Source organism: Festucalex cinctus, chromosome 3 (genome assembly GCF_051991245.1).
Source record: "Festucalex cinctus isolate MCC-2025b chromosome 3, RoL_Fcin_1.0, whole genome shotgun sequence".
Classification (NCBI taxonomy): domain Eukaryota; kingdom Metazoa; phylum Chordata; class Actinopteri; order Syngnathiformes; family Syngnathidae; genus Festucalex; species Festucalex cinctus.
Window position 1 is genome coordinate 26,986,237 of NC_135413.1, and position 24,652 is coordinate 27,010,888.

The 24,652-nt window shown below is 38.3% G+C and overlaps 2 protein-coding genes across 4 annotated transcripts; both read left to right on the forward strand.

Annotated features, from left to right (window-relative positions):
* The first annotated feature begins 49 nt into the window (after positions 1-49).
* rlig1 (RNA 5'-phosphate and 3'-OH ligase 1) lies at positions 50-4,270 on the forward strand. Its single transcript, XM_077518080.1, has 7 exons — positions 50-370; positions 845-962; positions 1,035-1,130; positions 1,307-1,423; positions 1,576-1,776; positions 3,084-3,253; positions 3,356-4,270. The coding sequence occupies exons 1-7, from the start codon at positions 281-283 to the stop codon at positions 3,542-3,544; spliced, it is 981 nt and encodes a 326-aa protein (XP_077374206.1). The 5' UTR covers positions 50-280; the 3' UTR covers positions 3,545-4,270.
* A 1,681-nt stretch (positions 4,271-5,951) lies between these two features.
* LOC144016291 (uncharacterized) lies at positions 5,952-24,059 on the forward strand. Of its 3 annotated transcripts, XM_077517225.1 has the most exons (35): positions 5,952-6,184; positions 6,260-6,293; positions 6,477-6,550; positions 7,571-7,628; positions 7,693-7,739; positions 7,808-7,942; positions 8,166-8,219; positions 9,144-9,290; positions 9,370-9,552; positions 9,644-9,736; positions 10,813-10,935; positions 11,022-11,145; positions 11,397-11,581; positions 11,728-11,890; positions 11,964-12,064; positions 12,212-12,278; positions 12,396-12,505; positions 12,587-13,013; positions 14,209-14,321; positions 14,393-14,566; positions 15,432-15,578; positions 17,008-17,115; positions 17,234-17,433; positions 17,842-18,052; positions 19,197-19,334; positions 20,456-20,668; positions 20,727-20,869; positions 21,472-21,570; positions 21,982-22,093; positions 22,173-22,307; positions 22,674-22,733; positions 22,804-22,865; positions 23,048-23,133; positions 23,212-23,337; positions 23,950-24,059. In XM_077517225.1, the coding sequence occupies exons 1-34, from the start codon at positions 6,077-6,079 to the stop codon at positions 23,298-23,300; spliced, it is 4,323 nt and encodes a 1,440-aa protein (XP_077373351.1). In that variant the 5' UTR covers positions 5,952-6,076; the 3' UTR covers positions 23,301-23,337; positions 23,950-24,059. The 3 variants fall into 3 exon arrangements, 2 of the variants coding, with proteins under 2 accessions (XP_077373351.1, XP_077373350.1); XM_077517224.1 differs by lacking the exon at positions 23,950-24,059 and having other exon boundaries at positions 23,212-23,464; XR_013282880.1 differs by lacking the exons at positions 22,173-22,307; positions 22,674-22,733; positions 22,804-22,865; ... (1 more) ...; positions 23,212-23,337; positions 23,950-24,059 and having other exon boundaries at positions 21,417-21,570.
* The last annotated feature ends 593 nt before the right edge of the window (positions 24,060-24,652 follow it).

Sequence of the window (24,652 nt, forward strand, 5' to 3'; positions counted from 1 at the left end):
CTCCCACTGTCACTGCTCTGGAGGCCAATTTTCTAATCTAATATTTTTTGAAAATTTGTTTTATAAAATTTAAATACGAAACGACAAAATATTTACGTAGGTCTTCTCGAGAAGAGGGGAAACAACACTACAAAACCGTAGAAGAAGAGTCACGTCACGTGTCCGGAAATACAACTCATGCTGGCTTTGAATCAGAATACAATCACGCCTCCTCCCGATACAGTATTCTAATCGGTCAGAATATCATTTCATATTTGTATTTATTGACAGGGGTGGCAATATGCGACGTCTCGGCTCGGTCCAGCAGAAGGTGTCGTGTGTTTTCATGACGGAAGTCAAGGAAGAACCATCTAAAAAACGAGATTTCCAAGTGAGTGTGTGCATAACGAGAAAGAGCGATCGATCAAGCTAATGTGTTAGCCGATGTTAACGTTTGATTTAGTCTCACTTTGGAGATCATATACCACAACTGTGTCGCTTGCATGTTCGTTGGATTTGATATCTGTCATTGTGAGAGACTGTTGTGTGGTTTGAATCAAGGCAGTGACTACAAGGTATCCTGCAATTTGAGCAAGCGTCACTATTTCACCCACTCTTTAAAAGTACCCCAATCACTACGTGAGTGGTGCATTTTAAGTTAAACATCATAGCATGTTAACAGTCAGTGGTTTTAGAGTCATCAAAAAGACACCAAAAAAGGACATGTATCTGTGTTTTTCACACAGAACCCAGCACACGGCATTTTGCAATTAGAATAACGGATGTGAAGGTTTATACAGCATTGTGACACGTGAGAAAATACTAGAGTCAAAGATTGTCATTGTTCTGTTGTTTTTTTTAAAAGCCATTTAACATGGTCGCCACCACCATCTTGAACCCCGCCGTGTTGGAAGCGGACATCAACAGCGCACTAGCCACAGAGAAACTGGATGGCACCTGCTGCTACGTTACCCATTACAAAGGTAACAAATCCTGACAAAACCCAATCACAATCTAGCAAGCTTGCGCTGAAAGCCCCCCCTCAACTCTTTAAGGAAAACTGCACCTCTGGGCTCGCCTGGACAGGAAAGGCAATAAACAGGCAGAGAAGAGATTCAAGAAATATCAGTACTCTCACAGGAGCACCAAAGGTAACTCGTGCCGGATTCAAGCCGATTCTGATGTTGGGATCTCTTGGAAACAAGAAATTGTGTCTGTGTTTGTTTTAGTCAGGTTGTTGTTGATTCATGGCCACTTTTTTTCATTAATAATCTGACTTTGGTCGTGAGATTTAGCGTCTTAGAAACATTCTTGGATTGTGTTTCAGGTTTCACATGGAATGTAGAAGAGGACTTTAAGACTGTCCCGGACTCCTGGATAGCAGCTCACCGAGTCAAACATCTCAACGGTCATCCCGTCCCGGATGAACATGGACACATTCCAGGTCTGTGGACATTATCGGCAGCATGAAAGGTGCTTCATTTTGTGGCAATGCCGTCTACAGAGAAAAAGGGCATAAAAAGAGACTTTACACGAAAGATTTTTCACACTGAGATTCTAAAAAACAACTTCACGATGTTTTCCTGTGAATGTCAGGTTGGGTCCCGGTGGAGGATGGCAACAAGCAGTACTGTTGGCACTCATCCGTGGTGGATTATGGTGTGGGCACTGTGCTGCTTCTCCGTCCCGTCGCCAACGACGACTACGACACATTAGAAATCGCTGCTGTGCCGCTAACGGACCTCCAGGAGCACACTTTGGAGCTGATCGGGACCAACATCAATGGAAACCCTTACGGTAGTCGTTGATTTATGACCTCTAAGTTTGACTGACCAATCAGTCGTAATTTCATTTGGGCATACTATAAATCAAACCAACATTTAGTGTCAATTCATTGAATTTTAATGAGGTACTTGTTGATTTATGATCATCTTTTTTTTTTTTTCTAGAACCGTCAATATAAGACAGTAATTGGATTTCCATCGAAGTTGTACTGATAATGAGCAGCCAAGAATCGTCATTGCTTTTGGCACTATACTTTTTGTCAAGTAGTCGTTGGTTTATGACCAACCCAATATTGACTTGAGGAGGAGGTAGCATTGATAAGCAGCTGAGGAAAATGTTAAATTAAACTCTGGTCATCTATGGCAATGAATTTCTAATAATTAGTCATATCGTCATTGTTTTATGGCCTTTTTTTTTTTTTTTAAACCCTCAGTCTGATTTCCATGTAAATTCCTGAAATATTTAGTAATAGCTATAAGCAGAACCTTTCAATTGTGGTTGTCTGTGGCAGTAAATGTGCTTATCTGTCTGTCTAATCCAATTAAGGCGTAGTCTAGCGCCATTTTGTTGTGGTCGCCAGTTTAGAAATTGTTTATGGCCACCTTTTTTGGAACCATAGTCTCATTTCCATGTATATTGTAGTGATAATTAGTCTATGATTTATGACCACCACATGTAGCCATAGATTTCTGACCATGTTTTTTTGCATTTATAAATCTTAATCCAATTCAGATTTGTAGCATCTTTTGCGGTAGCTAGTAGTAACTAGCATTTCTTAGTGGTTTTGAAACAACAAATGGTGTCTATGAAATTTAACTGTATCATTTTAGGCAGGCAGTTGTTGATTTATGACCACTTTTTTGGAACCCGCAATTATAATCTGATTTAGTCTAATTGTAATACTCAGCATTAGCTATCATCTCTTATCGGTTGAAACTTTAAACTGTGTTACTCAGTGGCAATAGATTTGTCAGTTTAGTTGGGTAGTAATTGTTTTATGACCCTGGTTATTCAGCCCCATTAATCATAGTCAAATTTCCACACAAGGTGTAGCAACATTTATTTGCATGCACCTCTTAATGCCTTACAAACATTAATTTATGGTAGTCTAATACCATAAATTCTATCACTTTTGTCAGGTAGTTGTTGATTTATGACCACCTTTATATAAACCCTCCCTCATAAACCAATGTAATCTGATATAGCGGTACTGCATGTTGTAGCTAGCATCTCTTGAGTGGTGTAGAAACATTAAATTGCGGTGCATTAGTGTTTTAGCCAAGGACTGTAATTGTAAATTTATGACCATGTTTTGACAGGTCTGGGATGCAAGAAGCAACCCGTCCACTTGCTGGTGTCCCATGGGAGTGTCCGCATCCAAAACCCACCACCGGTGGACTTCCAGCAGCTCTACTCGTGGTTCCGCGGCAGCGCTGAGGGCCTCGTGGAGGGTATTGTGTGGCACTGCGGTGACGGCTCGCTATTTAAGGTTTACAAAGCTAACAGCTATCAACAGAAGCGATTGTTACAGTCAGCATCTTACCTCTGTGCTCCTTGCCATATTTTGATGACATTAACCGCCTCTCGGCAGATTCACCGCCACCACTTGGGTCTGGAGTGGCCGGCAGACGGCACTCACCTGGGAAACAAGCCAGTGGTGGTCCGCGTGGGCGGCACAGCGGTTGCAGCGGGCGACAACAGCAAGAGTCTGTTTGCGTCATTATCCCACCTCAACGGACATCGTTTCAGTCGGCTGCGCAACATACACTTTGACTTGTGAATACGGTCCACAACATATTCAGAGGCAGGCGAGCGTACACAACCTTTGTTTAGCTATTTAGCAACATGTAAACATGGACACGCACACACGGCATTGTGAAATGATTGCATGGTTGATTCTATTGGAACGTTAACGCATCAAAGATGCTATATATCCTCAGAATGTAGGATCCGAGGCAGACTGGACTGAAGTTGCTGGAACTATATCGTGGATGTACACAACATTGTGGAGCAACCACTATCATGTCGTATTTACTACTCGAAGTGTTCTGTTTTGTGCATGATAACAATGTTTCAACTGCTTAAAGAAAGACATTCCGTCATGGCCAAACCTGACCCCAAACAATTACCCCCTTGAAGGAGGTAATACTGAGTCTTAATATTTTGTTATAAAACAACCTTTGTTTTTTTTATTTTCCCAAAAAATTTCTAATTCATGGTTGGCGTCTACCCTATTTAAATGTGTAACTGTATTACACTTACAGTAAACAACAGCTTGTCAATGTGATTCTTTGGATGTTGCAGCCCCCAAACCAGACAAGACAATACTCTCTGTTAACCATACGTCACCCTGGATACATATCATCTCTCAACATTTGGCAACCAGACGGGAGCCTCTTGCTGGAATAGATTTCAACTTTATCTGACTGTCAAATGAAGACAAATATCCTCAATCTGCCAATAAATTCTAAATGCACTTGCCAGATTTGGAGCTGGCATAAATCACTGTTGTCTCTTGGTTAAGGTCAACTTGGAACGGCTTGCTCAGGAAAATTTGTTGGACTATTTGACATACGTAGATCGCTAATTTGACAGGTAGGTGATGTTAAAAGTGTAGCACATTTATTTGACAAGTTCACTCACAAATTGTAACTTTTTGAATTGTCCATCAAGTGTAACACAGTACTGTGAACACTTGAAAAGCTTCTTGTGTTACTAGGCCATGCATCTAAATGGCATGCATCTAACAGCAATACTACTATGTACAATATTTACAATTTTTATAACCAAGTGGCTAACACTACATTAAGTAGTCAGTTAAAAAAAAAAAAAAAAAAGATTAAGATGATAAAAACTAGTGTTTTTTTTTGTTTTTTGTTTTAAAAAGTGTGTAAAATTAAGTGTATTGTTTGTTCATTTTGTCCGGATGGATGGATGGATGGTTAGCTTCCAGCAGCTAGGCTAAAATACATCACGCTATTACACAGTTAGGGTGCATTATGACAGACTGTGATTGGCCAGTTTGGAACCGACCAATTTGTGCACAGGTTAGTGGTTGTCACTTCCGACTTCCGGGGCTCCAGGTGGAAGAGTGGAACCGTCACTTGCCTTCGGTGCTGGTTGGCGCGGGTTCGCTCCTGCGCCTGGGAAACCCATGTGGCTTACATGAATTAAGCTTGTGTGTGAGTGAGTGGTTAAATAATAATAATAATAATGATAATTTAAAAAAAAACTTCCGACTTCCGGGTTTCCACACATCGGTGCCGTTTCCGGCCACTGTTGGCCGCGTTCCAGCACTCGCACCGCCCACCCCTGTAAACCCAACAGTTGGCTTGAAACGTATACTGGTAAGTAGCTCATTTGTTATGTTACAATCGTTTTGAATGTATAATACAAGCAAAACGCACTAAACTGCTGTAAAAGCAACTTAGATGAGTGTCTACTCTGTAAGATTAATATCTGATGCTGGCTTTGTCCATTTCGGTAGGAGCTAGGTTAAACGGCGAGTAGTGCGAACACACACGTGATGTTGTAGTGCTGCCAGTGATTGGCTCTATAAATTGAACAATGACCAATCAACGAATAGATTCTTAGAATCCCGAATGGGATTGTGACACTTGTTCAGGTTTGAGAGCTCTTGTAAATAATTGTTTTCCCCTCCTGTGTCAGTCAGTTATTGTTTTAATATCTAATACTACTACTTATTATGTAATACAAACGATTAGCTGGGTAACTAGTACTACCTTAAGTTTGCTCAGCTAAAGAATGCTGGTGGAGACCTCTGATGAGAATTATCACAACCTCCCTTTCTAATTCCTTGTAAATGAGTTTTTCTTCCCCCTCATAACCATTAAAATAAAGCAATACATTGATTTCAAAATTGTATTTGTTACAAGCAAATCAATTGATTTTGCCTATTGAAATTGATAGAATTTCGGTCCAGCACCCCCACACATACCACCACCACCACCCCTCTCCCCCGAAACATCATCATCTTTTGTTACATGCTTTCAATGAAAACAAACCTTTAAGTTCGAGCACTTGTAAGTCAAGGTACCACTTTACACCTGAAGTTGAGTTCCATTAATCATTCTAGCGGGGAAGGACATCCATTTTACCTTCTGGCTATGACCTCACCTCCATGGTGTCATAAAGGCAAAGACACAAGAACACAGGCGCTAGTAATGTTTTGTTAATGTGCTTAGTGTGATGAATCAGTTACGTGTAGCATTTGATGAAATAGAATAGAAAAATATACTAATTTAATATAATTCTAATCTTGTTTTTTTTTATTCATTTTATTTTAGGGCTCATGATGCCTGCTGCTGTCGAGTGGGGTGATGTAAAGAAGCTGGACCCGGCGACCCTCCACGAACGTTACAAAGAGGAACTGGACAGTGTCATCAACCTTCTCACGTCGGTAACCATACACAGATTAAATGTCGGCGTTACGTTGTGAATTTGCGACCCCGCACGTCTTTACTATTACTTCAAGGTGTGGTGCTGTTGGCAGCGCAACGTGCTTAAAGGTCAATATACTGTACATACACATCATCTTCTCCACTTATAATTTTTTTGACATGGCTACTGGCATTAAAAGTTATTTGCAAGTTTAAGTGAAACATTTGATCGGTTCTTTGGAAGCATTACATTTGACCCCCGAGTTTTCCTGATTCGGGCCCCTGTGTTTGTTATGTTTGTGTTGGAGCCAGAAGAATGGGAGGTGGAGCGCCGAGGTCAGGAGGACATCGTCCACATACTGCGAGTGTTTCAATCACTGCTCAAGGTCCTCTACCTCATGTGCTCTTTCTTATCTGTTGGGTTTGCACCTCATTCACACTTCATTAAAATAGTGGATTTACCCCACCCTGATATATGCCAGGCCTTAAGTATTTAAACTTGTTAAAACAAACTTTTTAAAGGCATCAAACGTAAATATATTTTTGTTAGTGTAGTTGGAGCTTCTGGCTTGACCTGTCAGGGGCTTTCCACATCAAATCACTCAGGCACTTGTTTTTACCTCAGATGCCCTTCATGATGCAAGTCGTCCCTTTTTTTTTTTTTTTTTAATTCGGGCTCGGTCCCAGCGGTGTCTGGATGTTGAGAGTACCGTCTGCGTAAAAAGACAGCAGCATATACCACTTTCTGTCAGTGGCAGTGTACATGTAAATGTATTTGAATACAAAAGAAATTGCAACCAGATTGAACAGCAATGAGCCAACAACAACTTACACAGGAAAGACTGAACTATGTAATCATTTTAATTAACTTTCATTTTAGTTTACATAGTTGTCTCCATTAAATTCAACAGAAGTAGCAAATCCAGGTCCAGAAAGTAAAAACCCTGCCACAGCTTTTCTTTATAGCCTCCAGGTGCTAGCTAGCGAGCTCGCTAGCTGGCTCCCCAGGCACTTGGTTATTTGCTAGGAAGCTAGCTAGCTAGCTAGCTAGCACAAAGGGCTAAAGCCAAACTGTGTCAGGGTTTTTACTTTCTGGACCTGGATATGCAACCTCTGAAATTTAAAGTAAGTAAGTAAGTAAGTAAGTAAGTTAGTTAGTAACCTTCATTTGTATAGTCATTCAACATATGAAAAAGGAGTGTGAGTCAAAACAGGAATAAAAGCACCCTTACTTGTCAGTTTTTTTTTTTTTTTTCTGTTTTTGAACATTTATTTTGGTAGGGTTGATAGGTAGTATTTTTTTAAGATGGTACATGGTTTAAAAAGTTAGAACAATTGCAGTAAGTCATTGTGTGTTTAAAACGCTACGTAATTTTGGCCTTGTTGTTGTGTGTCCGTCTCCTCAGATGAAACAACAGGAAGCGAATTTGGCCGAACAGTTAGTTGAAGAACAAGAGAAAAATGGTTTGTACACGTTTAATTAAAAAAAAAAATGGTACATTCGTGTATGACTGCCTGTGCCGTGTAGAAAACACGCTTCTCGCCAAGGTGTCCAGACTGGAGGAAGAATTAACGGTGAGTCTCATGAGGATGTTCGTATCTCGTAGATGTATTACATTCACATGTCGGCGCTCCGTCCTTAGTACGGCGGCACCGGCCCAGAGAACCGCTTCCTGAGGAACGATATCCGGCAGCTGAAGAGCCAGCTGGTGCGCAAGGACGAGATGGTCAACCAGCTGAGGAAGGAAATTAAAAGAGAGAAGAAGACGACGGAGAAGGTCGGGACAAAAGTGAAAGATCGCTGCAAAATAGTCGATGTCACTGATTTTGCTTTTTATAGTTTTATGTTTGATTAAAAGTCAACATTTCTGCTTAATTATTTAAACTACAGTTCCAACTTGATTGTTTTTCCCAAATAGAAAGAGAAATCATTTGTTCATCTCCATCTATAACATTCATTTAATGTGAAAATCCCTTTTTCTTTTGTATCTTCTTCTCAAGCTATTTTTGCGAGCAGAGGCTGCCGAGGACAACTTGAAGACACTGAAAAGAGAGGTACAGCATGCGGCATGGCTGACCAATCACACAACTTCATGGTCCAACTGGTGGTGCTGAAAAGTAAAACACAACAATTAAATGGAATTTGGATGGTGTATCTATCAAGAAGCCATGCCCAAAAAACACACAGAAAGGCTGCGTTCGGAATCGTTCACTCATTCGCTATTCACTCTTATGGCAGGGGTCAGCAACCTTAATGTCAAAACATTTTAGACATTTTAGGCCAAATAAGTAACCAAAAATTTGAACATGTGCTAGTGTTAGTCTAATGTACTGAGGTGCCAAGAGCTAATTAGAGCTGCACCAAAACAAGAAAAATAAGCAGCATGTAATACTTTTTGATATTTATTTTCTATCTTGTGTCTTCAATTTTTTTTTGTGTGTGTGTAATTTCGACATTTTTGGCGATGTTATGGGCCTACTATGGCAATTTTCTGCCTCTCTTCTATTTTTGGAGATTTTATTGCTATTTTTGGACATTTTTTCTGCCTTTTTTGCCCTCGATTCTCTGACATTTTTAGCAATTTTGTGTACATTTTATGGTAATTTTCTACATTCATTCTTTTGTTTTTGGACATTTTATGGTTACTTTTTGAACATTTTTATTTTATTTTATTTTCTAAGTTTCATCTATCTTTCATCTCTTTCTGTCAACTTAAAAATTTTGAAAAATTCATTTAAAAAATATTTTATCTAAAAAAAAATGTTTAAAAATATATTTAAATATATTGGGAAATATTGGGGCTAAAATATGGAGATTTTACACACAGCTGAAACATTATAAAATAAAAAAAAAAAAAACTAAAGGATTCAAAAGTCTAATAACTCTTCTCCAAACATCTTGCATGAGCTTGAATTCAAAGTCTTGTAGAGTCATCATGTGTAATGCTGCAATCTCTAAGTAAATGTGTCTTGCGTCAGAACGCGCAGCTCCAGCAGGACGTGGACTTTTATCACGGAGAGTTGGAGCTGAAGGAGTCAGATGTGTCCAAAGAGGACAACGCCGAGACTCAGAAGCGGCTCATCTCGGTCAACCGCCAGCTCTCCCAGTGCATGGACGACCTTCGGGTACCACACTCACCACCTCTCTACCACTGTCCTTACATTGGTGATCACAGCTGTGTTGTTGTTGTTGTTTTTTTAAAAGCAAGCAGAGGATGAAATCTCGCAGCTGAAAGAGGACAACTTGCGCATGCAGAAATGTGTGATGGAGTCGACCAAGGAGATGGAGAAGATGAGTGATGAGTACAACCAGATTAAGATGGCCATCCATCAGTGTGACTCTGAGACAGACCAGCTGAAGAAAGAGCGAGATCTCGCCGAGCTGCTGGTAAACGCCCTCCTCAAATACAATTTTTTTTAATTTTTTTATTTTTTATCAGTGATTTCATATACTGCTGACGTGTGTGGTTCATGTATAGGTCAGAGAGCTGACGCAGAAGATTAATAACTACATGACGCTAGAGGACGACCCCATTATGGCACAAGTGGATGCTCAAGTGGAAGAATGGAAGGTTGGCGGTAAACTATTCAGCCTTTGAAGCTCATTCATAACATGACAGTTGGCCTGCTGTCATGAGGAGAACCGCAAAAAAGTCTAGAGAATTCATGATTGAGAAGACAGAAGTTAACCAAATGAGTATAAAGTCAGCATGTTAGGATCATTTTGTGCCTTTCCAGAGGTACTCGAAAAATAAGGTACTATACTCACAATTGGTTCGTTTGTGGACCTAAGATTTATTTCTAAATTCAGCCCCAAATCCAACCTGCAATTTGGTAGTGATGTAACGATAAATACAATATCGTGATATCGTGATATTAAAACTGCCACAATATCGTCGTCGACCTTCTCACAATATTTCAATGCAACACATCTGTTAAAAAAAAAAGAAGTCAGGTTGATTTGCATTTGTGCAGTTCAAGCACCCTCTGGGGGCTATTTTTTTTTTTGTGCAATTTAATTTTCATTATGATATGAAGCTCACGATACGATAATTATCACGATATTGTGGAGAGGTTGGCGATATTTAAAACAGGTCACAATATTGTAAAAAAAAAAAAAAAGGGGCTCATACAAAAAAATAAGCACAATATTGTGCTTTTGTAGATAACAGTAATGTTATGTTATTATTATTATTATTATTATTATTATTTTGCTATTATTATGTTATATTATTAATGCATGCACACATTGAGTTCCTCCATATATTGGCTTGCTTCACAGGCATACTACATCCCATTCAGCTGACAATTAGTGTAGATTTTAAACATAGAAGGGCCAAAACATCCCTAATGAAAATTAAATTGCACTAAAAAAAATAGCCACCAGAAGGTGCTAGAACTGCACAAATGCAAATCAACTTGACTTTTTTTAAACAGATATGTTGCATTTAATATCGTGAACATGACAACGACGATGTTGTGGCAGTTTTAATATCACAATATCACGATATCGCGCTTATCGTTACATCCCTAGTGGACAGTAGGGGGTGATATTGCAAATATAGGTGAATTAATCTTCTTAATTCTTATTCCATGAGTGCAATATTAATGAAAATATGTTTAGATTAGTGGGGACTTGTATCCACAGAAAGTGCTGTTTGAAAGGGATGAGGAGATTTTGGCGTACCAGCAGACGGTCCGTGACCTGCAGCAGAAGTTGTGCCTAGCCCAGATGGACATGGACCAAAACAACATTCTTGACTTGGAGCAGGTACGCTAGTTTTAACTCTGATGCCCTCTCCTAGACGTCCCACCGATCCTAATGTAGAACAATGTTGGGGAACGAATGCTCTGCAGGTTGTCGAGGAGCGAGACAATCAGATCAAGATCCTGAGAGAGCAAGTGGAGCAATATACACGCGAAATGGAGAAGCAGACATTGCTCATGGAAAGTCTGAAGGTGCCCAAAATAGGACACTTAAGTGAGTAGGTCGAGTTTCTGAACTCAACGAAGGTGTACAATTTGCCCATTGTATCCTGATTCGCTTATATCCATCCATCCATCCATCCATCCATCCATCCATCCATCCATTTTCTTGACCGCTTACTCCTCACAAGGGTCGCGGGGGGTGCTGGAGCCTATCTCATCTGGCTTTGGGCAGTAGGCGGGGTACACCCTGGACTGGTTGCCAGCCAATCGCAGATTAGCTTATAATAATAATCATTTTTACAGGTGCCTTTCTGGACACTCAAGAGCTGGTCCAGTATAGAAAGATTGAGGACGTTGTGTCCAAATGGGACGCTGCCGAGATGAGAGCAACAGAAGCCCAGGAAGCTTTGAAACGAGTCGAAGTGGACGCAGAGGAAAAAGACCGAGAGCTCATTGAGGCCTCCAAGCGCCTAAAAGAGTATGAGCAAGTAAGTGGATGACAACACATAGTAAGTCATTGATGTGATGCCATTTGTGTCACTGTGTGTCCAATCCTTTCAGACTTGCGAAAAGCTCAAGATAAAAAAAAAATGTGTTGATGTCTCATGATGGAGGCTCTTTCTCTGTATTGAAGGGAATTTACGGCCTCGAAGAAGCCAACCACGAGATCAAGGAGTGTAAAATTGAAATCCGAAGGCGAGAGTTGGAGTTAGAGGCCGTGACCAAAGAGATCAACCAGGCGTTCATAATAATCGACCAGCTCACAGAGGAAAACGAGGACTTCCGGGAAAGACTCGGTGATGTTTTCGTTTTAAAATCACATTACGACAACAACAATATCTTCTGATTCTTGTTTGTTTCTTTGCAAAGGCTATGAAACCAGCCAGGAAGTTGATCTTAGCGAGTTCAGGCGAGCCAAAAGCCTTAAACAGCGACAGTACAAAGCTGAAAATCAAATCCTAACTAAAGAGGTAAACAATCTGATGTTTATAGTGATATTTTTTTTCCTGTTTAAACTTAAATATGTATTTTTTTTTTAAATGAACATGTATAGTAAGCCATTTTTTTTTTTAAACAACCATGTATAGTAAGACATTTTTTTTAAACTACTCATTCAGATTGAGCGTCTTGAAGAGGAACGACTGGCGATGAAGAAACAAGTACGACAGCTAGCTAAACAGAAAGGTAAGTTCTCAAGACGATTGGTGTGTCATCCAGTTAAACCAAATAAGCGCCTCTAAAAGTTTTAATGCTTTGCGTCATTTTTATGTTCAATCTTGACCCGTCTTTGTTTCTTTTTAGGGCTGCCACCGTCCATGTTGGAGGAGGATAATGTCATACATGCTGTCAAATGGCCGTCAACTCTTACTCAAAACAGCAACGCACGCAAAAACGTAGAGCCCCAACCCAAGGTTAGCATTTTGAAAGAAAAATATCATCTCCCATTTTTAAATAAAATAAGGGAAAATGAAACACAATCTCGCAATGGTCAGATTGACCTTAAGGAAGAAGCCGTGATGGTGTTGAAGACGGAAGAAGCGGTGACAAAGTCGAAGACGGATGAAGCGGTGACGAAGTCGAAGACGGATGAAGCGGTGTTGAAGTCAAAGACGGACAAAGCGGTGACGAAGTCAAAAATGGAAGAAGCGGTGACGAAGTGGAGGACGGACGAAGCGGTGACGAAGTCAAAAATGGAAGAAGCGGTAACGAAGTCAAAAATGGAGGAAGCGGTGACGAAGTCGAAGATGGATGAAGCGGTGACAAAGTCGAAGACGGAAGAAGCGGTGTTGAAGTCAAAGACGGACAAAGCGGTGACGAAGTCAAAAATGGAAGAAGCGGTGACGAAGTCGAAGATGGACGAAGCGATGACAATGATGAAGAGGGAGGCGGACCTTAACAACAGTCAGTTCCAGTTTAAATGTAAATATAAATGTTTTCCTCCGCTTTTTTGGTTCCTTTGGTTTTGATATTCGTAACTGTCAAAAATGTCAAAATGTGGCTTCTTCTTTACTCCGGCCCACAGAGAATCACATGAGCAACAGCCCAATTACTGTAAAATTCGGTTAATAATAAATGATCCCAAATCGAGCGGGGGCTTAATTAAAAGCAACAAAAAAAAATCACATTGTTTTGAAGTTTACCGTTACCAAGATGTTGTAAAAATGAATAGAATGGTTGATTTATAGTGCATTTCATACGCAACATAACTTAATATTTTCACATATTATAATTAAAAATACATTTAAAAGCAGAGTAAAATAGATTTAAATGCAAAGTAAATATAAAAGTTTACTAAACGATAGAATGCAAGAGCAATATTTTCAAAAACATGATTTTTTTTATATATTTGACTTTAAAATATAAATATCATAGTTTTAACATAGATTTACTATAAAAGAAAAAAAAAAAACTTTTCAAGGGTGATTTCCGAATTATACATGGGTGCGTTATTCATGGGAATTTTATGGTATATAATTTACTGGATTAGTTTAGCTGTTTCTTTCCTAAATTTAGTGAAAATGTATTCATTTATTTTTTTTGTATCTTTTAGTCATTTATCAAATTAAATTTTGTAATTAGTTAAGTGATTTGTTTTAAAATAAATGTTATGTATACATGCAATTGGTTAATTAAAATACAGTATATTACTTAATTAAAACAAATCTAGTTAAATAGTAGGTTAAAAATGTATTGTAAATGATGAAAAATGATTAGTAAATTAAAAAAAAAATTACATTTAACATTTGTAACTTAATCATTTTAGTAATTATGAAGAAATCAATTTAAAAAGGATAATTATTTTATTCAAGAATTTTAATTGTTGGTGTGTTTGCATACCCCAAATGTATGTTATATAGTAATACAAGAAAAGAAAATGAGACTAAAAATAAATTGGCCACTAGCACTTTGAAAGCAACTGACACATAATGAAGAACAGGGAAGTTCTGTCATATAGGTGGAATAATAATAATAAAAAAAAACGTCTGTCCAGACACTTTCTTACAATATATCCATGTAAAGTCTTGGTGGACGTCTATGCTCTTTTTTTTTTTTTTTTTTTTTTTTTTTTTATTATATATACTCGTGATAATCTCTCCTTTGTGTGGCCTCAAAGTGGCGCAGCTCTCCAAAGAGAAAGAAGACCTGGAAACTGTACTTAAAGAGGTCCTCCAGGCCTTGAAGGCGAAAGACACCGCGAACATCCCCAGTCTGAAAAAGCTGGCCAACGTAAGCACCGACGCTCTTCCACCGTTTCAGGGATCTACTTGTGATTTAGACCACTGACCCGTTGGTTCTAGCGCAACCTGAGGGTCTTTGTCTCTGACATGGTGGCGAGCCTCCAAGAGGAGCACGTGAAGGCCCTCCATGAGAAGACGAAGGCCGAGCAGGAGAGCATGAGCATCAAGAGGAATGTGGACGATCAGGAGCAGAGGCTTCGAGAGATGACTGATACCTGCAGAAGTTTGGAAAAGGTAACGAATTCACAGCCAGTTTGGGGAACGTGCATTTTCGCTACATTTTCAAATGGTTCCCAGGTGTCTTAATCTTGACTTAGTGCAGCTCTGCTTACCTTTTGCTTTTAACATGATAATGTATGAGACAGTGTAGGAGGATAAGATATACAGTCAAACCTCGGTTTTCGAACGCTTCTGTTCTCAACCAAATCGGGTTTCAACCAGAAAATTCGAGAATTTTATGTCTCAGAACTCGTCCAAAAATGTGGCTCTCAACCAAACTGAAAAAACCCGAGCGTACCTGAACGCGACTCACTCGGGAGCCGAGCTAACTCGAATGCTTCCTCCGTAGCACATTCGTGTTCAAAGCAAATCTTTTTTTTAGTTTTGCATCGTGTATTAGCCCCTAATCATGGGTCCAAAGAAAGCAAGTGGTAAAGCTGGTGAAGAAAAGAGGAAAGTAGTGCGCAGAACTATTGAATTTAAAAAAGAAATGTTTGCATTTTGGGTTTTTTTTTTCATCATTTTAGATAGGATATCTAAATAAAACAGTGTCTATTTCTACCCTTTTCTATTTATGGTAAACAGTATACAGTGCAGTTTATGGTGTAAAATAGTAAAAAAATAAAAATAAAAAAAAAAAAAACTTTTTCCAAGTTTTTTTTTTTTTTTTTTTTAGACTTGGAACGGATTAAAATTATTTACATTAATTATAATGGGAAAAATTGTTTCGGATTTCGAACAAATCGCCTTTAGAACAGCCTTCTGGAACGGATTATGTTCGAAAACCGAGGTTTGACTGTACTAGTTTCATTTCACGTGTTATATGTGAGACTTGACTATTTGCAAATAAGCCATCCAAAAAGTCAAAATTTCCCTGCAGGAACTGACGGAGAAGTCCAGCCACGAGGCAGACGGCCAGGAAGCCCTGACGTTGGCCCAAAAGAGTGTCAAAGACCTCCAAAGTCGACTCAGCCATAAAGAAAACGTGATTAAAAAGTACCAGCACCGGCTCACCCAATTGGGAAAGGTATAATAAAAACTTGAAAGAACTAAAAGTGACATCACAGGTTCTTAAGACTCAGGTAGAAAACAGCTGAGCCGTGATTGGTCGTTACCTGAGCTCCACGAGACTGTGATGTCATTTTCTAGTCAAGAGCAGGTGACAAAATGGCCGCCCTCTGTGATGGATAAAAATGGATGGATTTTGCAGTTGAACTCATATTCCACAAACGCAATATTAATCAGAATGTCGTGTTTAGACTAATGGGGCTGCATACAGCATATTGTAAAAAAAACATTTTTGCATTGACTTCTTAAATGTCAACATGCAAATACATAACCTTAACCTTTGCTGTATTATGTGCCACTGATTTCCAAAATCTCCTCTGACATAGGACTGTGCAATTAATCCAAATTAAATTATTACACTCCACAATTACAAAATCACCATAATCGTAAAAAAAAAGATTATTAATATTAATTTTTGAGTTGTTTAAATTTGTACCATTTGCAGATTTTAAAATAACAAAAGGAACTTGCATAATTATATTGTTTCAAAGAATTGTATTCGTCTTTTGTTTGTTTGTTTGTTTGTTTGTTTTTTTGTTTGTTTGTTTGTTTTATGTTTAAACATTTTCTTGTTTTGTACCAAAAAATAAATGACGTCCTACTGCACGGTACACATGATGCACTCCACATTCAAGCTTTGCCAACATAAATAAATATATATTACTATAAATAGATATTATTATAAATTCCGTTTGGTCCAAAATAAACTTACATAATTATAGTGTTTCTATTTTTTTGGTATTAATATTTTAAAATGTTAAACATGTTCTTCTTTTGTACCAAAAAATAAATAATAATTTGAATAATCGTGATTTCAATTATTGCCAAAATAATTTTAATTATTATTTTTTCCATAATCAGGTAGCCCTAAACTGACATAAAACAAATATAATAATAATAAAAAAGACCTATTCATTTTCCTGCAATTTTAATGAAAACTGCTATGTTTGGATTACAGGTCTTTAAAATGATCTCATTGTTTTTTGGGAAATTTTGTGTACATCTCAAAAGTAGGAATGGGTGAGTAACGATACCAGGTATGAGGGATCGCTATCGGCCCGTTAAGGTGTCTATACTTGTGATGTTATCGGCTGCCCTCGTGACTGCTTTACAAGCAGGAACTAGAAATTAAAAGAAGAGAAAATTGCCATTAATTGCATACAAATGTTATGTTCTTTAAAATGTTCTGTTTTTTTTTGTTTTTTTTATTTATTGGGGTGGGGGGGTTATTTGTCAAAAGCGATCGGTGACTACTCAAGTATTGAGTACTCCTACTGTTATCAGTCTGAAATGGCTAGCGGACCTCATAGTTAACAGTTTGTTTTTAGTATGATGTCATACTTGTTAACTCTTTTGAAGTGGACGTCTAACTTTGTTGATGTGATCAGCATCAAGAAAAGTTGATAAAGAAGCACGCCGAGGAGATGAAGATGTTGTATCAGAAGGTGCACTCCAACAACAACATGGCCCTTGATCGTTTCACACAGCAAGCGGCGGTACTCATTATTTATATTTATTTTTTTTACTCATTATGTTCAAAATAGCTGCAGTGAGCCGCCACTATTACAGACCAGACAAATCGATAGTAATTCTCAAACTGGGTCCTTCCCGCAGGAAGCACTGTTGAATCCCGGGATCAGCGCGTCAGCTTCTCAACATCTGGACCGCCTGGGCGAGTTGGAACAGCTGTTGGCCGAACAGGAAGCGTCGCTCGCCTCCGTCAACAGGAAGCTGAAGCTGGCCGCCGCCGAATCGGAGCGACACAAGACGGCCGTGGAAATGCAGGCCAAGAAACACGCCCAGGAGATCTCCAGGTGATTGTCTTGTTTCTCCTCTCTTCTGAATGGAGGACCGAAACTGCCAAAATAAAAAATAAATAATTAATATATATATATATATATATATATATATATATATATACACCTAATAAACAAATAAATAAATAAAGGTAAAAATAAAAAATGAGATTTAAAAAAAATACGTCTTTCAGGTGATAAATGTTATTCAAATGTCTTTATTTTTACCTTTATTTATTTATTTAGGGATATATTTGATTTTTATTTCCATTTATATTCATTTTTTTGTATTTAATTTTTGACTTATATTTTTATATCTGTATTTATTTTCACTTTTATTTATTCATTTATTTAGTAATTTATTTATTTATTTATTTTTAGCAGTTTTGATCCTCCGTACTTACTCACGTTCCCGATTTGGCGCAGGCTGAAGCGGTCGCGCGGGTTGGAAGACATAAACTTTGAGACCAAAGACCTGAAGAGTCAAATTGCGGCGCTGAAGAAGGAGAGGGACTCGCTCCGGAACGAGCTGGAGAGCCCAAAGGAGGCCAACGACGGTCTGTCGCCCGGCAACACCTTGACGGACACGGTGGAACGCTTCAAGATGCAACTGCTCCACAAAGAGAAACAGATCAAGGTAAGGGCTGTGCTTTTGGTTACTTTGGATTCGAACATTTGTATTTTCCATTTGGTCCACATCACTGTTATGCTTTCCATCAGTGGGCCGTTACGATAGGAAAACGAGACAACGGCAATATTAAACAAAACAAAAACGAGAAGACTTCGGGTCCAGTGGTCCTTGGTTTGCTTTTGTCACAATCATATATCACCGAAAATGACACACACACTCCAGTTCATTTGCATCTCAGGGAAGATTTCTTGGAAAATTTGGCATTTGTTGGCATTAGAGTGATAATTTGGCAGTCTGAGAGCTGTAGACTATACAATCATCTCATCATTATTACTTTTACATAAGTGACCCTGAATGTTATTGTTATAACCATATAAATATTTTAAAAGACACTAAGACTGCAACTAACAATTGTTTCAATAATCCTTTCATCTGTCGATTATTTTTCCGATTAATCAACAAATCGGATAAAAGTTACAATTTTGATTCCTTCTTTTTTTTTTTAGAAACATTTCAAAACGACATTACACAAACTTTATTTATGATTCAGGTGCAAAATACGTCAATATGCTGATTATTGTTTTTCAAAGTAAAAGCAGTTCTTTTAGTATCATCCAAAACAAAGATAATCAGTCTGTTTTCATATAGGACTACAGAAATCACAGAATACTTAATGATGAGGAGCTGAAAATATGAGCGTTTGGACAATTAAAAAAAAAAAAAAAAAAGATATCTAAAAGATAAATCCATTGTCATCGATTAATTGTTCCACTGCTACTGAAAACAATGAATTTGAAATCAGAAGTCATGAGCAATAGTGCAAACATTTTTTTTAAATATTTATTTACCCCCCTCATACAAATCTATACTATTGATCATTCCACACTTGTGGGCATCATTATTACAAATTTGAAAATGTTTTGCGTTCTTTGACGAGGCAATGTTAATCGTTGGTTTCGGGCGTCTCCTGAAAAGTGATGATTTTGGAGCTTACTGTTATGAGAGGATTCAGCCCGATAGCAGCGATTTGTACTTGAAAAAGTGAGGAAAGATTTGCAGTTTTCTTCCAAAACAAACACATTATACAAGAAAGTAAAACACATGTTGATTCAAAGCTGGCCTCAGCCTTTCACAATGTTTGTTTCCTCAGGCTCTCAGCAAAGTTCTCATCGGAATGCGAGCCCAGATGACGTCTGCTGCCCAACAGCAAATCTTGGCGAACTCGGCACAGTCTGAGGAGAAACTCAACATTCAGAAGTTGATTGACAAGCACACCAAAGACCTGCAGGTGAGCTCCAAATGTTAGAAAATTGCCACTAATGTGCTTTGTGAATGTTCTCATTCGTCAAGGTGTTCTCGGGACATTGAAATCAACCGCAACCGGACAGTGAAGTTGACGATGCAGTATGATTCACTCCAATTAGGAGATGATTGAGTCCAATTACGCGATACGACTGAATACAATTACAATACCATACAATTTTTTTTCAACAGTAAAAACAAAATGTATTAGATTTGAATAAGTACACAGTAAATTCTGTTGAGTAAATTTCACTCTATTTAGAGTGAATTTGACTCTATTTTGAGTGGGACCAAATAGGCTCAGTTTTAGAGTAGGCTAATATTTACACTTAGAAGAGAGTGAAATAACGAATTGAAAAAAATAAAAAAAATAAAAATAAAAGTCACTCAAGGTGTCAGGAACGAAGTCGCAACTTTCAGTGTGGGAGACTGCCACACTACCACCTGAGCTATGCCCCTCCTACTGCTTATCTCCAAGAGCACCTTTTTTACATTTTAAAATAACTAATTTAATCAATTTTATTTCATCCAAAAGGAATGTGCATCGTGATTGAAATAATTTTATTTGTCTTAATATTTTTTTTTAATTTCTTTTTATGTTTAAAACTTGTCTTGTTTTGTACCAAAAAATAAATGATCACCCTGCTACACTCAAACTTCAAGTTTTTGCCAAGTTCAACATAAATAAATAAATAAATAAATAAATAAATAAATAAATAAATAAATAAATATTATTATATAAATATTGTTTGGTCCAAAAGGAACTTACATAATAGTGTTTCTATGTTTTTTTAAATTGGTCTTAATATTTTTAAATTATTCTTTTTCAAATTTTAATCTCACAAATCTTTTGCTCATCCTCGAGGTATTGCAGCGTCAATGATCTAGCTACACTTCAAAGCTGCATACTCAACTCAACTTTTTTTATAAAGCGCTTTAAGAACAGGCGTTGCTGTATACAAAGTGCTGTACATAAACATCAGTTTTGCAGTAAACAAGAACAAAGCAAACATTACATTACAACATTACAACTGCGAGCGTCCCCCGTCCCATCCCGAGAACGCACCTTGGTTGGAACTTGGACGTGTGCCGTCATCCCTCACACAGGTTCAGGTGCAGACGCTGAGCGAGGAACTGGAAGCGGCAAACGATTCGTCGCGAAAGAATGAGAGCAGACTGAAGGCTCAGGTTGACAACCTAAACAAGAGGCTGCAGAGGAGCCTGAGCACTCACAAGGTGCTCCACACTCAATTGGAGGAGCGAGAACAGGAGTTGAATCAGCTGGAGAAGCAAATCAAAGTCCGCGTTGACCCCATTCAGGTTTGTACAAGGAACGTGGAATGTTTTCGGATTCCAGTCAGTGCTTTCAATGTTGCAGAGCAAAGAAAAAGTAATGCAGTGGGAAGAGACGAAGAAGTGGCAGACCAGGTTGGACAAGCTGAAGAGCGTTCTGAAGGACAAGGAGGAACAAAACTACTTCCTGTCGAAGCAGCTCAGTTCTATGAAAGAACTCTATGCCAGGTCAGCGTGGCAACTGTTTACCAGCTAAAAAAATCTCTCAAGCAGCGGTGGGCGGAGCCATACAAATATCAATGTTATCGATATCGGATGGATACTGGCACTATATTGATGTAGTAGTTTAGTGTCAGTTTGGCTCTTTTATGCACTGCTGCGGTTTGGTAGGTTGAAAAAAATTCACAACAGAAGTACAATGAAAGCAGAATTTTTAGTTTTTTTTTTTTTGTATTTGTAGTTTCTGAACAGTAAATGATAAAAAAAAAAAGTGTTTAAATTTGTTTTCAAAAAAATTTGATGGTTGTAATGTTTCTGGGGAAAAAACATTGATAAAATATTGTCTATTTAGCAACAATCTTGTCCTAAATTTGTCCATTGTTTAGAAAACACAAAAGGTTGAAAATTTATTTTGATTAAGCAATTTGATTATACAGCTACCTTAATAAATTTAGATAATTAATATAAATTTGAATAATTAACAATTATTTAATAATAATATATTTTTTTAAGTATCAATATTGATTTTGGTGCTGGCCCTGTATTTACTTCTCAGTACCAAAATTTGCAGTATCGCCCACCACTATTATTCAGCCTCCATGTTGACGCAGGCTGGAGCACGAGAAGACCATGACGCAGAAGAAGACCAAGGCTAAGCCAGTGACGGCTAAGCGGGTAATACAGAAGGAGACTCAGTTGGTTGTCAGCAAGTACGTATCATTCTCCCGGTTGTACGTAAAATTGGGAGGAATATCTATTAGCCAAAGTCTTTTGTTGCACGCCAGATGCTAAACATAACAGGAAGTCCGCCATTTTGAATTTATTTTGGGAATTGCGCAGGCCAATACAGAAGTCATATTTCCATGAATACTCTCATGAATACTCAACTTCGTATATATCCTGCGAGGGCCTTTTATAGCTGCTTGCAGCTCTAGTTATTAATAAACACAATTGTAGTGACTCAATTCCAGGTCATGTTTGTAAATGATAATTAGTTCTCAAACATGTTTTACCTAGTTAAATAAAGGTTAGAAAAAGGTATTTACAAATGTGTCCACCAGATGAAAATATCCCCCCCCCATTCAAAGCATGAAGCAAAATGCAAAATGGTGACCTTGCAGGCAACAACCAACAACGAATGCCGAGATCGCCGAGGAGAAGACCCAATCTCTAGAAGAGAGACTACGATCCTTAGAGAAGCACATGTCGGACAAGTCTTCCGTAACACCACTTGTGAGTTGATTTTTTTTTCGTTTTTGTGTCGCGTTCATTCGGGAATATCGGTGCCTAATAGATGTTACGTCTGCTTCAGGTGCTAAAGAAAGATGCCGAGACTGCCACGCAAAGTGACGCAGACCTCCAGAAAGAAAACCTGAAGCTGGCTTCGGAGAATCTGGAGCTGCGCCTCCAGCTTGCGCAAGCCAACATAGAGCTGCCAAGATTCAAGGTGCACATGGCGACACTTTTTTGACTTTATTTCATCGTGTTTTAATTGCATTGCGATAGGAATCATATACGTCTTATACGAGTCACTCTCATTAAAATGTGATTCAGGCAATTAGCGTGCATTACGATTCAGTATGATTCACTCAAATTAAAATGTGAAACAAGTCACTCCAATTATGATGCAATATGATTCCTTTCAATAATGATATATGATTTGGATGTGATTCATTTGATTCATTTTAGTTGCGATGCAATATGATTGATTGTAATTGCAATATGATTTACTCCAATTTAGATGTGATAGAATTTTAAACTTGATTTACATATAATTGCTCGTTTTTTTTTTGTTTTTTTGTTTTTTTCTCAGCGTAAAGTTGCAAAACTAGAAGAGATGTGCAGCAAGAATGCTGAAAGTCATACATGTGAAGTATGTGGATATTTCATTCATTGGACTCAAAATGTCAGCAGTGAGTGATGTATTTTCGTTTCATTTTCAGGTGGACATGTTGAACTTTGCTGACCGCGTGGGGGCAGAAATTGACTTCACCAAGGAAGACAAGTATGAAAATTTGCTTTTTGTAAGAAAATAAGTGTTTGTTCTCCATCTCTCGCGTTCATGTCACTCCCAGTTGAAGTTTATTGTAAAACGGACATCAGAATGTTCCAACACACCATGTCGATTAAAATTTTGTTACCTAATATGTAAAACGACATGGAAATTAAAAACATTTGTGTCACTAGCGAGCTCTGGAAAAACAACGTAGAGTGGGAACAAAAGCCAGACAAGAACAGCGATTCGAATGGAGTGATCCATGCAAGCGATACAGGTGACACTCCTGCACGCGTTATGATGTACAGTATTCACTTTTTGAAATGACTCTAAACTTGTCACTTGTTTTACTTAGATACGAAGGAGCCAAGAAGTCCCGAGGAGCTGACTGAAATTGAGAAAAACATCTTTGAAAGTGACATGAAAGATGTCATTGATCCATAAAATGATCTTATTCAAAGTATTTTTTAAGGAATTCTCTGTAATTGAACTTTTTTTTTTAAGTAGTGGTCTTTATCCCAAGTATTTTTAATTCAATAATAAAACTGTTTATAGGTCATTTTAGCTTGATGATTTGTAAATCTGTATAATATTAAAAAGTAGAAGTATTTGGTTTTTATGACGTTCAAAGTTGTCGGAAAAGTAACAGCTAATGACGTCATCACAAAACTGGTGACGACCAGCTGGTTGCCAACTTGGGTGGACGTCGGATGGACTTTTTCTTCCCACCGTGTTGTGTGGATGTTCATCATGCTCGCCTTTTCAGGGGGTAATGAGAAGAAGTATAGCCGGTAGGCTTCGTAATATTCTTTACAATTATAAAGCTTAATAGTACGTATTAACGACAGTTCGTCTCGTAAAGCGTGCCAACGATGACCACAAATGGAACGCGGCAATAGCATACATAGCACGTCAAGCAAACCTAACGCCATTGTAATTTTAGCATACTTTAACATTTGTCGGCGTTATGTTACTCCACGTGTTTTCCTTAAATGAGGCAATTTGTGGGTTTTATTTTATGGTCTTGCGTTATGACAAGGAATAAGTTCATAACCAACACCGTTGGTCCTAAACTGGATTCGTATCCTCGCAGGTTGTGTGGCCACCCAATCGGCTTCAGGAACGCGAGCTGTGCTGCGAGTGCAAGCCACAGTGCGCATGCGCAACCAATCCAGTCATTTGAGGAATTCATCAAGTTGTCAAGCTACTAAAAACCATGAGGCCCAGGTAGGGAATAATCATTTAACCCCGTTGGAATGTATTTATTTGAAAATGTTACAATGTAAACACTATAAATTAAAATCTCACATCAGGTTGAAGGATATATAACCTAGCACTGGTAGCCTATGGAAAGCTGAGCTGATTCAATAAACGGTGCATGTGATAGTATGCACTTTGTCCTCACTAGTAAGACAATTAGTGTCCTAGTGGGGTATCAAATTACTGCTCAGATTTATGGCAAGCTGTCATACTAGTAATCTGAATTTAACAAAAACTAAAATAGGCTGCCAAAGAAATGTTCAAATGGCACGAGCTGTTAGCCTGTTACGCTGTGCTACTAGTACAACTACTAAGTGCTAGATGTTAACGAGTATAATTTTATAATGGCACTAATAGGGCAGATAGTGTTGCTCTGGCATCGCGGCTGGTCTGGGAAAGTCTCAGACTACCCTGAACTAGATGAAGTGGCTGGTGAGAGGGATCTGAGCCTACGACCCGACATCATGTAAGCTGAAGATAGTTCCATGTAATTGGCCTATTAACACAGTTAAGTGTCTGACTAGTGAAGAAGACAA